Raw genomic sequence first — 14198 nt, forward strand, 5'->3', positions numbered from 1 at the left:
GCAGGTGGGACAGCTGAAGGCTGCAATGAAGAGGGACAGGTGGAGCTGGGAGACCAGGTGGGGAGAGCCCGCTACCCTCGAACAAAAGGCGACAAAGGTCTGGACTGGGATGACGGAGATGGTGGAAGGTAATGGGATATTCATGAAACAGAAATGGAAAGCCATGGAAATGAAATAAGAGAGGGAGGGAAAACCGAACATGACTTTAATTGCCATCAGTATAAAACGTGTTGAATTAAAATGAATTGGTATTTCTAGACCGATGATGACATCACAATAATGGAAGGAAACCAATTCTGATTTTGAACCTGGTTAAGGAGAAAGTATAGACAAGAGAAAAGCAGAGGCTCTGGAGTCACACAAATGTCACCGTTGAGATTCGTCCACACTCTTCATTCCCTTCCCTGTAAACCCAGGCAAGCGACACCTGCCTCACAGCACTGGTAACAAATAGGGAAGAGCACACGTTCCCACGTTCCCGGGTCAGACAGGACAGCCAGGGATCAGCGGCACATGAGGAGGTGACAGGTGGTCACTAAACTGAGCTCAGGTGCATACACAGCATTTTACGTCACCTTGAGATGGCTCCTCCTGTGACCTCTCGAAGAAGGCGGCAGTGGTGAGGAACGAACTCCAGGAGCTTATTAGCATACATGATCTTCAGGCCGTCCAGATGAGACTACAATCACCTAGCAGAAGGAAGAGCGTTTTATTTTATTTGTTTGTTTGTTTGTTTGTGTTTTTGTTTGTTTTTAAAGCACCTAAAAGAGAAGTATGAACTATACACTACAGAGAAAAGAATCGAGTAAACCTTATAAATGCACTTCGTTCTTCCTCCTCCCCACTCAGTATGCTTTCTAAACAGGAGGTAAGTAACAATGGCATGAAAATCTAGGTCCCGGGATTTGGGAATACTGCTCCAACCCTGGGGGACACAGAGGCTGAGGGACAGAGACTGGCCTGAAGCTAAAACATCACACACACTCATTTGCTTCCCTTCTGAGCTTAAAAGCAAAATACTGTATCTGCAGACAACAGCTCTGTACCATCTTCACCCTGGCCTTATCCTCTACCGTCTCCAGAACAGGGAAGGGCTGAGATGGAAAGTGATGGAAGAAAACACATCTTATTTTGCTTTAGTATTTTATTTTTTTGGTGAGGCTGAGTTGGAGGAGGTGAATGACAAGCATACAAACTTAAAATACAAACGTGGCCACAGTTCACTTAACGACACGGAAACGTAAAGTACTTCCCTAATTTAGCATATTAGATTCAGTTCAATGAAAAGGGCATAAATTAAACAACTAAAATATTTTCACTTAGTGACAAAGAATAATGTAATCTTTTTCACCCCCACAGAGAGAGCTATGAACTATAATAGGATACATACAAAGAACTGACAGATCATTTACTTTTAGTAGTCTTAATGAAGCTGAGAAGATTACTGAAATTAATCCTTCAATTTCACTTCTATCACTGGGATACTGTCTCGTTTTAAAACTGGAAGCCTTTCATCCTGAAGTCATGGTGGGTAGCTTTATACTTACCGGACAGAAAGAACACTCGCACTGGCAGGTGACTGGAAGAAAGCCCTCAAACGCTGAGACTGGCTTCATAACTTCTGTCAGCCTGAACTAGATGAAACCAATGCTCTCTACGTTGGAAGCTGCTGATTGCTGGTGGTCTCACATGGTGCAGCCCATACTCCGGCTGCTCAGAGGCAGGATACACTGACTCCCTATATTTAACTGTATCCTTATAGGTCAAGAACACTGGGTAACCAAGTTCCGGACTTAAGGTACTACCCCGCTAACTCGCCCTTCAAAGCCCTTTATCTTTGAATATTCCCTCCCTCCCACCTTCCTAGCCTGGCAAACTCCCCCATGGTCTTCAAGACTTAAGCCACATCAATTCTGCGAAGACGCCTCCCCTCACAGACTTTCCCTGCGCACAGAGCTGTCTTCCAGCTCCTCCAGTGGGCACGGGCGCCTTGGTGGGGTCACGCTTTTCAGCAACTTCATTAACGTATAACTTATGGAAATGGAAATTGGCCTGAAAATGTTCTGATCCGTACCTTCTTCCGAGGCAAGTCCCTCACCCCTACTAAATTAAGATGATCCCTGAGTTATGGCATCACTGGAAGAGAAAAGAGCGCATGCCTGATTCCTGCCATGCTGATGGGCTCCAAGCGGGACCAACCTTTTCTTACATCCAGAAGAGCAGGAACTAAGAGCATCTTCAAGGAAGAGCCCTGAGCTCTCTCGCACCCAGTCAAGAAACGAAGCCAGATTAGATGCTCTGTGTTTGTGGAATGAGGTGCATGGGAGCACAAACCTCATCCATGTACAGTTTCACCAGTACTTGACCAACGAACGCCTCTGCATCCCGTGTCTTGTCAAATGTAGCTTAAGTCCGGAGGCAGTGCCGTATGATGTCCACATTGGAAGTCTGAAGCCCTTCTAGCAACAGGCCTCCCAGGGACTGCTGCAGCATGGCCGTAATGTGGGCTATACGCTGCAAGAACAGAGAGACCAGGAAAGAAGGTCCAGGCACAACAGTTTCTAAAAGCTCCAATATATGTGTATAATTTATATACATATGTGTTATATATATAAATCGAGCCTCTAATTCTACCAGAATATATGTAAGATTAAAATCCCAACATTTCCTAGAGAATAACAATGAATCTCTTCTCCCCATGATTGCTTTCTTTCTTTCTTTCTTTTTTAAAGGTTTTTATTTATTTATTTGTCGAGAGAGAGCACAAGCACATAAGGAGGCATAGGCAGAAAGAGAAGCAGGCTTCCTGCCAAACAAGGAGCCCAAGGTGGGACTTGATCCCAGGACCCTGGGATCATGACCTAAGCCAGAGGCAGTGGCTTAACTGACCGAGCCACTGAGGCGTCCCCTCCGTATGATTTCTTTGAAAGTAAGTCGGCTTCATCAAAGTGAAGTTTAGACAATTACGGAATGACAAAAAGTTATTTGCCTCTTAAGCTACGGAGTAAATCTGACAAACGTGCATTTAAACCCAGTCAAGGGCTTTGGATAAATGAACTCCGACTACATCATATGATGTGTCAAGTTACATGAAATTCAGAATTAATTTTACTTGCATAGTTTGGAGACTACGCTTGTGTCTTTACACAAAATCTATCTAGTGTGACATAATGGAAGAAGGGTCCCAAGCAGGAGATACTGAAAAAAAAAAATTCAAAGCTAGCTTCAAAATCCTGTAAAGTAGCAATTATCAGGGGGCAATGCTAGGTCAAATCAAAATCATCCAGGAAATTCGCAAACAGCAAATTGAAAATCGAAACCAACACTTACTGGTCTTACTTTGTCCAGAAGAGGCATGCCTTTGCTCTGAACAGCATGAAACTGTAACTGGTTAAATTCTGTGGCAATTCTCTCCAAAATCTCTAGTCCAGAGAGGGCTAGTAGAGACAATTAGAGAAGTGTAATTCCCAAAGTTAAAACCTGCCACCCCCACCGCCCCCCATGCCTTACAGCGCTCAGGCACCTGCACCTGCACGCCATCAATTTTCAGGACAAACTGTCTGTGCAGCAGGCCCCAGGTGCGAGGGGTGAGGAGCGGGGAGGTCATAGAAGCCACCGATGCAGCCTGGCCCGGGCCACAGGGCCCATGCAAGGGGATGGAGCTATTTTAGGTCAGTGTGGGTACAACTGCATGTTTCCACCACGTTCCTCGGGCTCTCCCATTCGTGCCCTTCTTCTCCCTTCTTCTCCCATTCTCTAACCCCCTCCTCTCTCTTGCCCTGTCCTACCGTTCATACGCGAATCCCCCTCTTCTCTGCCTGCCTCATTCTCCCTCCCAAGTACCTCCCCAGTACCAACTACTGCTGTCTCCTCAATCAGCTAAAACTGACCGCCTAGCAGCAACCTGGGAAATCGCTCAGAGCAGCGGACTCCAAGTTTACATTTACCCAACGGCAGAAAGAGCAAGCTCGGTGCTCCTGGAGCTGGTGAGAAATCACTCACAGTGCATCTGCCATCAAGTGGACTGGATACACTTCCCTCTTGCCCCCCACATTAGAAAGTGTCAACCCCATTCAAAAGGAAGCCGAACAGTGAAAGAAAAAAAAAAAAACACAACAAAGACCCCAAAGCCCCTGCTGGGCTCTATGAGGCATCCCACATCTGAGGATGGGCAGTCAGGTAGTGAGGAAACACACTGTAAGGAAACCCAAAAATGTCTGGAGACCTGCCACGGTGTGCTCCGTCCCAGAGCATCAGAACTGGTGTGGAGGGAAGGCAGGCGCTGGGCATGACCAATGAAGAAGCCTAATCCCAACCTCTACTGACTGATCCCATGCGCATTTCCTATTTATCCTTATCTCGGCATTTCTGGGCCTAGAAGAGCATGATGGATTTACCGTGCGCTGACTCTGCTCTGGCTTTCCTGACTCCAGAGCTCAGAGCTACTCTTCTGGAGAAAAAAGTCCTCCAAGGTAATTCTGAGCAAGAAAGTGCACAATATCTGTTTATCAAGGACAGTGCTGCAAAGGGACAGGATTGTAGACACAGAGCTCACTGAGGTGTTTCTATCCGAGGAGCACAGCAGCAACAGCAAAGACGGGAAGAACACTGGAAGGCCAGCTCCCCAGGGGCCGAACGTGGACATGGCCGGAGGGGCTGCAGGTGCTGCCAAGGGCTGCAGCAAAGCAGAGCCGCTGGAGACACATGGGCTGCAGAAGGGCCGCGTACAGACTGTCTGCTAAGTGTGGACGAACGGGGCAGAAGCACGAGTGCAACGGGCTAGAGACACAAGCACAGTGGAGGCTGACCACTTAGTTGAATACCTTGATGTGAAAGGGGGCAGAGACCTAGGACCAGAGAATCGCTTCCTTTGGGATGTGTCCGTTCTTAATCTCCATCATGAGACATGTGGAGCATATGGTCTCTCAAGTTCCTTCCAAATCTAAAACCTTAATTCCTAAAATTTAGAAACCTAACTCCGCCTGCAGGGGGAGGGACTGTTAGCCTCACATAACAGAGCACGCAGGGCACGCAGGGCACCATGCGACCTTGACGCAGGCAGCCCAGCTGGTATGTGCAGAACCAGCCCGGGCTACTCCCACTGCACCACTGTGTGTCTCACGGTGCTGACAGGACCTAACTACTCATTTTCTGAGTCACTCATCTACCCTGGCTGATTGAAAATTCACACCAGGAAGGGAACAAGACAATCACAGTATAACAAAGAGAGCCATCATCTTTTTCCTATTTCATAAGCTTTTTCTTTCCTGTTTGTAAATTTCAACTGGATGTGCCCTATACTGTTTCATAATAATATAATGCTGGTGCAAAATACATCAATGGTAATACTCTGGGCATGTCTAGGAAAAAAAATGAGATGGAGAAAAACCAAGATGAATGGTAGGTATGCCTTAAAGATCAACAGGACTTTGCTAGTCCTCAGGGAAGGTGGTTCCAAATATACTTTTCCACTGCAAGCATAATGACGTGTTGGAACTGTGATCTATAACCAAAGGGTTTATAGGAACGTGTTATAGATTTCACCATTTCATGCTCTCCACTCTCCTGGAGCTACATTCTAGCCACAAACCTGGATTTTCTTCTTGTTTAGAAATGAATTCTAACTAAGCCGTCCCCGCCTAATTAGACTGGATGTGAAGTATTAATTTATGTGCTACTTAGTTAAAAAAAAAAATGCTTACCTGCTTGCTTCTAGTGCAGAGGTTTCTTTAGAACTTTGTGAATTTAAGATTTTTTCAATCTTTTCAACTGATCAAATAACTTGTATAAGCATCAACACACACATCTATAAAAATAAAAATTAAGCAAAGAAAAAACGTCACCATCTTTACTCTTAATCATCTTTATTTCCCATGCCAAATGCAGGAAAATATAAGACCAAAAGTTAACTTCAAATATATAGGGCATGCTATATTTTGAATATTTCTATGAAACAAAGAATTCTCAAGAATGCAAATCTTAGTTCTAGAATAAGCATACTTCCATATTCTATTGCAAGTTTATATAGAAAAAAAAAAAAAACCCTAGACTTTGCTTTCTCATATTCTATACTCTTATTTCTTCTTTTCCCCAACCTGAATCTTTCTATTGGCATTTCTTTCCTATTTTTTTAAAAAGATTTGTTTATTTGAGAGAGAGAGAGACTGCATGTGCACGTGCAGGGGAGGGGCAGAGGGAGAGAGAGAATCTCGAGTACACATCCTGCTGAGCATAGAGCTCAATGTGGGGCTCAATCTCATGACCCTGAGATCATGACCTGAGCCAAAATCAAGAGTCGGACGTTTAACCAACTGAGCCACCAGGCTCCCCTCCATTTGTTTTCTTATGGCCCTTTATTCATGTTTTAACTTTGGCTTCCGATCGTACTGATCCTCTCAGTTTACATGTGCATATACCTATATGGCCAAGCACCAAATCACTAAAGACCTTTTACACTACAAATATTATCAAAGAGGTTGAGGGACATTATGAAAACTCTCATCCTTAAAGAACAAAAAAATACAAAGTCATCCATTCAATAAATAGTTCCTGAACACCCCTGGGAGCTCGACATTCATTCCGACAGGGGGTGGGGGTGGGGGGGGCACGAGAAAATAAAGCAAGAAATACACCCTGCTCTCATAAAGCTTACTGTTTTGTCTGGAAGCGCATGACAAGCATTCTTTGGACAAAAGCTGTGAGGAGATCCAGAGGCGAATTAAACAGAAGGTCCCTCAAACAGGCTTTCTCCCCACTGAGATTTTAACAAATATGCTAATAATACACATAGAAAACATAGTACAGAGCAGCAGGCGAGAGTCAGAAGCCCAGACTCCCAATGCCCACTGTGCCCCTACATCGTTATGATCATGAATGACATCGGGGACACTTGAAACTGGAGATAGCACTAAGGGGCACACTCCCGGGGTGAGCCCTCAGATGTACAGAGCCGTTGCCTGTCTCACACACCTGAAACTAAGCCAACATCACATGCTAACTACTGGGAATTGAAAAAATTAAAGTTAACACCAGAACATAAAGAACACAGGATCAGAAAATAACAACAAACCTACGGCAGAATCCTGAGTTTGCTTTGGAAAGCCCACTTCTCCCCTAGTCTCTAATATAGGCCTATTTTCTTTACAGGGCCGCTGACAATTTATACAGTCGTTAACTGTCAGGCGCTGCACCGACAACATTTATCACGGTTTCTTGTTCTGGAAAAAGTGGGTGATCTTGAGATTGTGTGGGTACCTCTGAAATTCTGTCTTATTATTTCAGGTAGATAACATGACGTAATGCATAAAATGCACATGCGTGAGAGCTTTGAAAAAAAGCTGAATAGTGCTGACAAGTTCGTGGAGAAAAGGGGAGAGGGCTTCAACTGGCATGCAGCATAAGAAATCTACTGGAGGGTACCTTTTTCTTCCTTATGTCCTGTTGTTTACACATTAGTTCATCTACTGCCCGAATTCCTTCACTGACTGATGACCTGAGACTCTTTAAAAGAATAAAAAATAAAACGTATTACAGACATTGTTTTGTCACATCATCAAGTTCCTACATCTCATTCAATTCCACAGAACTTAATACCTGTGCTCCAGTACTATGCAGATATTGACAAAAAAAAAAATGATATACCAGACATAGTTACTGTTGAGGGGACTCATGATCTGGGGGCATAATGACACGAAGGCAGGGTCGCATGGCCAGAAGAAGAATGACATATATACAGTGAAAGTTATGGGGATGAGGGGGCTTAGAATGGAGAACAGATAATATGAAGCAAAGTACAGGAGAGTCTGGACATGCGACGGGGCTCAAATCGGACTCTGAAAGCCATGTGTACACAGCTGCCGAGGTGGGGAGGGGATGGGGAGCAGATGTAAGTGCACACACACTCAGGGGCAGGGTCAGACAGGCATACAGCCATGTGCACTGCAGGCTTCCTTCTGGAGAGAAGCAGAAATAGGAATGGAGGGCCAACTTCACTGAGATGAGGTCTTTAGATTCTGCATATTTTGGAGAATGAGAGAATGTCAAAGCACTGATGCATGATGATGAAATGTGGGTATGGAAATACCAGGAATCAAGAATGAAGAACAGAAGACCAGAAAAAGGCAGAGCACAGAGGTAGAGAAACATGTCCAGAAGCTAATGAATAAAGAGATAATTAGGAATTAGGGCCAAAACAAAGGTTAACAGAAACAACTAGAATGAAGTAGGCATATCACAAAAATTCCACAGGAAGGTGAATTAATTCACTCCATCAACATTATGAAACACCTCCTGGACGTCAGTATGGTGGCAGCCCACAGGGATACAATAAAGACAGATATAGTCGTATCCCTCAGAGGTCTGAGAATCTCACAGAACAGCTTCAGAGTTTGGACCAGAAAGGCAGGTCAGGCCTATGGCTGAGCAGGACCACAGTGGCCATAAAAACAGCCCATGGAAAAGGGAGGGGATACAGTGATGGCAGGGGGTGAGGTGGGACAGGAGCTGTGTGAGTAGAGCAAATCTGCCTCCAGGGAGAGAAGAGTGGGAGGCCAAAGGAAGGCTAGGCTTGGGAAACAACACCACTATGAGGCCCCGGGAGGAAGAGGCACACCAAGGAGGCAGTGGGAGAGCCCCACAGCGGCTGGTGTGGAATCCAACAGCGGACCACGAAATTCCCTTCCATTCCAAGGAAAAGTACCTTTAACAAGATTTTGTAAAATTCAAATGAGACATAAACCATGGAAAGTATTGGCTACCTCAAGGCACAACTCAAGATTTTTACCTGTTTCACGAACTCTTTCCTGCCTGCCCCTCCCCTAGGCTTCTCAGCACTGATATTTCCATTACTCCGCATTTTTCTTGGTTCTAACCATGTACTGTGTCTTCCCTTAAATTATGTTCTCTTTATATTCTCTCTAGGATGCAGGCACTGTCTTAGCGGAGGGATGCACGAGGCCACTCAAGCTAGAGGAGACAGACAAGGAAGGATGGTGCAGTTTATGACAAATTTACGACAGGGCATCAGAACGGACAGAGGCCGTAAGTCAGGGCACCAGACACAGACGGGGGGGGTGGGGGGGGGAGACAGGGCAGCACAGTTTTCTGTTAGAAGTGATGCCACAACTGCCCCTCCACTGTTCACCCAGGTGGAGTTCCTATTCCCAATGGCTTAGAGGTGGGGAGTCCCATTCCCACAACAGAGATTTTTCTGAGAGAACATGCAAATGTAACATTTATTAAGTATTACATTTTATTTATATTATCCTTCAGTTCCATTAGGGATTACACAGTTTTTGTAGATCAGCCCAGGAACCTAACCACATGTAGATTACGTGGGGTGGGGGGGGATATTTACAAGATTACAAACTGTTAAAATACAAGTCATTCGTAAGTTAGAAACCACTTACATATGACCAAAGTGGCATTAATAAGTTGAATTTGGAAATATGCTTCCTCTCCCCTGACATTTTAAGGTTGTCTACTCTGAGAATATGTCTTCTTCAAATCGAACATTTTTTTTAGGTTTTTAGCATATGCAAAAACAAAATCATTTACAACTCTTCTGAAGGTGAATATTATAATCATGAACCGTTAAAATACAACCACCAGTACCACCAAACTAACAGATGAAAAGAATTCTTAGAGAAAAGCCGACGAGGACAACAGGCGTCACAGCAGACTGTTTTCATTAATTGGGGACTTACCAGAACTTCTCATAACTGTCCCAAAGGCACAGAAAGTTCATTGAGGGCTTTGTCCATGCCAACCTAAAGGCAAAACCAGGTTGGCACAAACACATCACGATAAGAAGTAATAGTGACGTATCTATTTAACGATCAAAGCAGTACCAGATTTAAGTTATTTTTTTGGCACAACCGTATTTTGCTACATAACTAGCTAAACAACAGAAGTGTTATTTGGCCATTAATGTTGTTCATAGAATATGAAAAAAATCTGTTGAAATACATGGAACTATAAAAATAAGGGAAGTCATGAGAAACGAAAGTTTCCTTAAGAACAATTTGCCTTTAGATGACATTTTAAATGAATGTGAAAAATTTTCACAGAAGGTAAACAGTTCTCTGTCTGTAATTGATGATACTCAGCCAGCTGATGTGAAAGTCTGACGGGCTACGTCTCTCTTAGTATATGTGCTGCCGAAGCGAGCACGGGCTACGTCTCTCTTAAACATTATTATAAGCCTTGAGAAAAATAGAAATTAAACAGAAGTAAAATTTTCTAGGTTTTAAATCCTATTGGGATATTTATCTTAGTGGTATATTTCCCAAAAGCAAATGTGCATCATTAATTTTAATGCTTCTTGAAATTCCCACGAAGCTGCAACTTTCTGTGCTTCTCTGGACAAACAGATTTAAAACAAAATGAAGCATCAACAAGGAGACTTTTCTGCCAAGTAACAAAATTCAACATTTCTTTTTTTTTTTTTTAAGATTTTATTTATTTATTTGACAGACAGAGATCACAAGTAGGCAGAGAGGCAGGCAGAGAGAGAGGAGGAAGCAGGCTCCCTGCTGAGCAGAGAGCCCGATGTGGGACTCGATCCCAGGACCCTGAGATCATGACCTGAGCCGAAGGCAGCGGCTTAACCCACTGAGCCACCCAGGCGCCCCAAAATTCAACATTTCTAAACAGCTTTTACAAACAATTGATAAGCTCACTGCAAATCATTCTTATATTTTTATAAAACCAAACTTTTAAAATATCAATATTGGCCAATGTTCCCTCAACCTAGCTCTGGCTAACAGATATACCTGGGAGTAAATTAAACATTGTAAGAGTGGTGGACATTTGCTCCTACAAATTAGTCTAAATCAAGGAAGACTTCAGGACTTAGCAACTAATAAAACAACCCCTTGGGTATTATTATCCTTTACTTTTCACTGTTGACTAATGAATTTGAAACATAATCAAACTAGAGCAACCTTAAATGAATAAAAACTAAAACAAACAAAAAAATGTATTCCAAAAAGTTTAGTTCTTTTATTAATGAAATTGGTAATTTCTTCAAGTTTCTGGTGGGGTTGGTGGGGTAATCAACTGAAAGGTTTCTAAAAACTCTGCCCTTTTAATAAATATGAAGGAGAGAGAAAATGTGTGTGTGTGTGTGTGTGTGTGTGTATAGGACTTGTGAATTTCAGGTTTACCAAGTTTGTGGAAAGGTTGACAAAATCTGCATAATCCTTGTTGATGAGCTCAACCATGGCTGTTTTAAAAGTTTATAGTAGAGTTCCAGATCTCCTCTTAGTTCCTCCAGCTGGACACGCTTCCTACAGTCAGACACAACGTGATCAACATCGAAATCTTCCTGAAAATCAAACCAGAGAGAAAAAATGATTGCACTGATACCACATTTTACATAGAAAAATTAAGATCAGAGAAAGAATAAGAGGCTGTATTACTGCAGGGGAACACACACAGGGACATCAGGGGGTCTGCTCACTTCCTAAGATTATGGGAAAGGGAGCCCCTCACCAAGACCATTCTCTCCAGTTGCCTAACTCTACAGGCATTTTATTTCTTTTAATTATACATTTCAAAGAGGCTCTTCTCAAAATAGAAACAGCTTTTTCTTCTTAATTTAATTTTATTTTTTTTAAAGTTTTTATTTATTTATTGGACACAGAGAGAGAGACCGCAAGTAGGGAGAGAGGCAGGCAGAGAGAGAGAAGTGGGAAGCAGGCTCCTCGCTGAGCAGAGAGCCTGATGCGTGGGGCTCGATCCCAGGACCCTGAGATCACGACCTGAGCCGAAGGCAGAGGCTTAACCCCCTGAGCCACCCAGGCGCCCCTTCTTCTTAATTTTAAAAGTAACAAATGTTCACTGTCAAACTTTCAACCAACCAAGAAATACTTATGTAAGAGAGAGAAAAAAAAATCACCCACTCTCTAATGCTCTGCAGTTAAGCACTGTTAATATTTATTTTTCTTCACTATTTAACACAGCGATTAACATCCTTCCAGACTTTGCTTTGGTCTTTCTCTTTACTTTTTTTTTTTTTTAATTTTATTTATTTGAGAGAGAGAGATGGAGAGAACAAGTGGGAGGAGGGGCAGAGGGAGAAGCCGGCTCTCTGCTGAGCTGGGAGCCTGATGCCAGGGTTCATTCCAAGACCCTGAAATCAAGATCTCAACCGAAGGCAGATGCTTAACTGACTGAGACACCCAGGTGCCCTAGTCTTTCTCTTTAAAATATAAATTACTTTTGGGGTGCCTGGCTGGTTCAGTGGGTTAAGGCCTCTGTCGTTAGCTCAGGTCATGATCCCAGGGTTATAGGTTCAAGCCCCGCATTGGGCTTTCTGCTCAGCAGAGAGCCTGCTTCCCTGTCTCTCTCTCTGCCTGCCTCTCTGCCTACTTGTGATCTCTGTCTAATAAATAAATAATTTTTTAAAAAATAAAATATCAATTACTTTTTAAAGAAACTGACATATAATGGACACATGTTAGTTTCAGGCGTACAACATAAAAATTCCATATTTTTATCTGTTGTGAAATGATCACCCTAAGACTAGTTAACATCCATCACCAAACATACACATTTTTTTCTTGTGCTAAGAACTCTTAAGCTTTAGCAACTTTAAATATATAATAATATACGGCACTGGGTAGCTCAGTGAGTTAAGGCCTCTGCCTTCGGCTCAGGTCATGATTCCAGGGTCCTGGAATCGAGCCCCACATCAGGCTCTCTCCTCAGCAGGGAGCCTGTTTCCTCCTCTCTCTCTGCCTGCCTCTCTTCCTACTTGTGATCTATGTCAAATAAATAAATAAAATCTTAAAAAAATATATATATATATATAATATACTATGCAGCCATCAAAAGAAATGAAATCTTGCCATGTGCAATGACCTGGATGGAACTAGAGGGTATGCTGAGTGAAATAATCAGAGAAAGACAATTATCATACAATCTCCCTGATATGAGGAATTTGAGAGGCAAAGTGGGGGGTGTGGGGGTAGGGAAGGAAAAATGAAACAAGATTGGATTCAGAGGGGGGCACCTGGGTGGCTCAGTGGGTTAAAGCCTCTGCCTTCGGCTCAGGTCATGATCACACGGTCCTGGAATTGAGCCCCACATCGGGCTCTCTGCTCAACGGGGATCCTGCTTTCTCCTCTCTCTCTGCCTGCCTCTCTGCCTACTTGTGATTTCTGTCTGTCCAATAAATAAATAAAATCTTAAAAAAAAAAAGATTGGATTGGGAGGGAGACAAACCATAAGAGACTCTTAATCTCACAAAACAAACTGAGGGTTGCTGGGGGGAGGGGTGTAGGGAGAGGGTGGTGGGGTTGTGGACATTGGGGAAGGTATGTACTACAGTGAGTGCTGGGAAGTGTGTAAGCCTGACAATTCACAGACCTGTAACCCTGGGGCTAATAATACATATTTCTAATAAAAAATAATAAAATTAATATACAATAATACACAGTATTATTTACTACAGTCACTATGATGTACATTACATCCCCAAGGCTTATCTTATTAACTGGAAGTTTATACCACTGGACCCCTTCATCTATTTCCTCCACAACCTCGCCTCTGGCAACCACCAATCTGTTCTCTATGACTTCATTTTGTTTTGTTTTTTAGATTCCACATGTGAGGGAGATCATACAGTATTTCTCTTTCTCTGTCTGACTTATTTCACTCAGCACAATATCCTCAAGGTCCATCCATGTTGTTGCAAATGGCAAGACTTCCTTCTTTTTATGGTTGAGTAATATTCCATCGTATACACACACATTTTCTTTATCCATTCACCCCGTTGGTGGACACTTTAGTTATTTCCAAGTCTTGGTTGTTGTAAATACTGTGATACTCACTACCGTGAGTGTGAGTCTTGTTGGCCGCTAGAGCCAGGTGATCTAGAGGTATACCCTGGGTAGCAACTGCAAACCTCGGGGCATCATACGAGCATTCAAGCTCCTTTCCAGGAGATACCAGAAAGCGGAAGCGAGGTAGAGGGACAGCGCAAAGATGGTACCCATCAGCTCCATCTTTGGAGAATACCTTACTAGGCTCCCAGATCCAGGTTAAATTAGATGCCTGCCCCTCAGGGCTTTAAGATAAGCAAATGAGCCTCTTTCACAGAAATCTGAACCCATTTCAGTCTGCTGCTTCTGTGCTGAGTTCCAGGGTGGGTCAGTCTATTCGCGGGCGACTGCTTTAAGAACTGTTTCTCAGTT

General features: G+C 43.3%; 1 protein-coding gene across 6 annotated transcripts in view; it reads right to left on the reverse strand.

Annotated features, from left to right (window-relative positions):
- Window positions 1–2050: 2050 nt before the first annotated feature.
- The window catches only part of LOC131810259 (conserved oligomeric Golgi complex subunit 2-like), a 30069-nt gene continuing 17921 nt past the window's right edge, over window positions 2051–14198 (reverse strand). The window contains exons 2-6 of one of the 6 annotated variants that reach the window (XR_009345506.1): window positions 11166–11326; window positions 9705–9767; window positions 7420–7500; window positions 5703–5806; window positions 2051–2514 (exon numbers count right to left, since the gene is read on the reverse strand). Coding sequence is in view for 2 of the 6 variants with exons in the window: in XM_059137983.1 (XP_058993966.1) it covers window positions 9701–9767; window positions 11166–11326 (228 nt within the window). In the remaining 4 variants the exon portion in view is untranslated. Of the gene's footprint in view, window positions 2515–5511; window positions 5807–7278; window positions 7501–9232; window positions 9768–10977; window positions 11327–14198 lie in introns of those variants that run through there. The other 5 variants (XR_009345505.1, XR_009345508.1, XM_059137984.1 and 2 more) reach the window with 5 other exon arrangements.

Source organism: Mustela lutreola, chromosome 10 (assembly GCF_030435805.1).
Source record: "Mustela lutreola isolate mMusLut2 chromosome 10, mMusLut2.pri, whole genome shotgun sequence".
Taxonomy (NCBI): Eukaryota; Metazoa; Chordata; class Mammalia; order Carnivora; family Mustelidae; genus Mustela; species Mustela lutreola.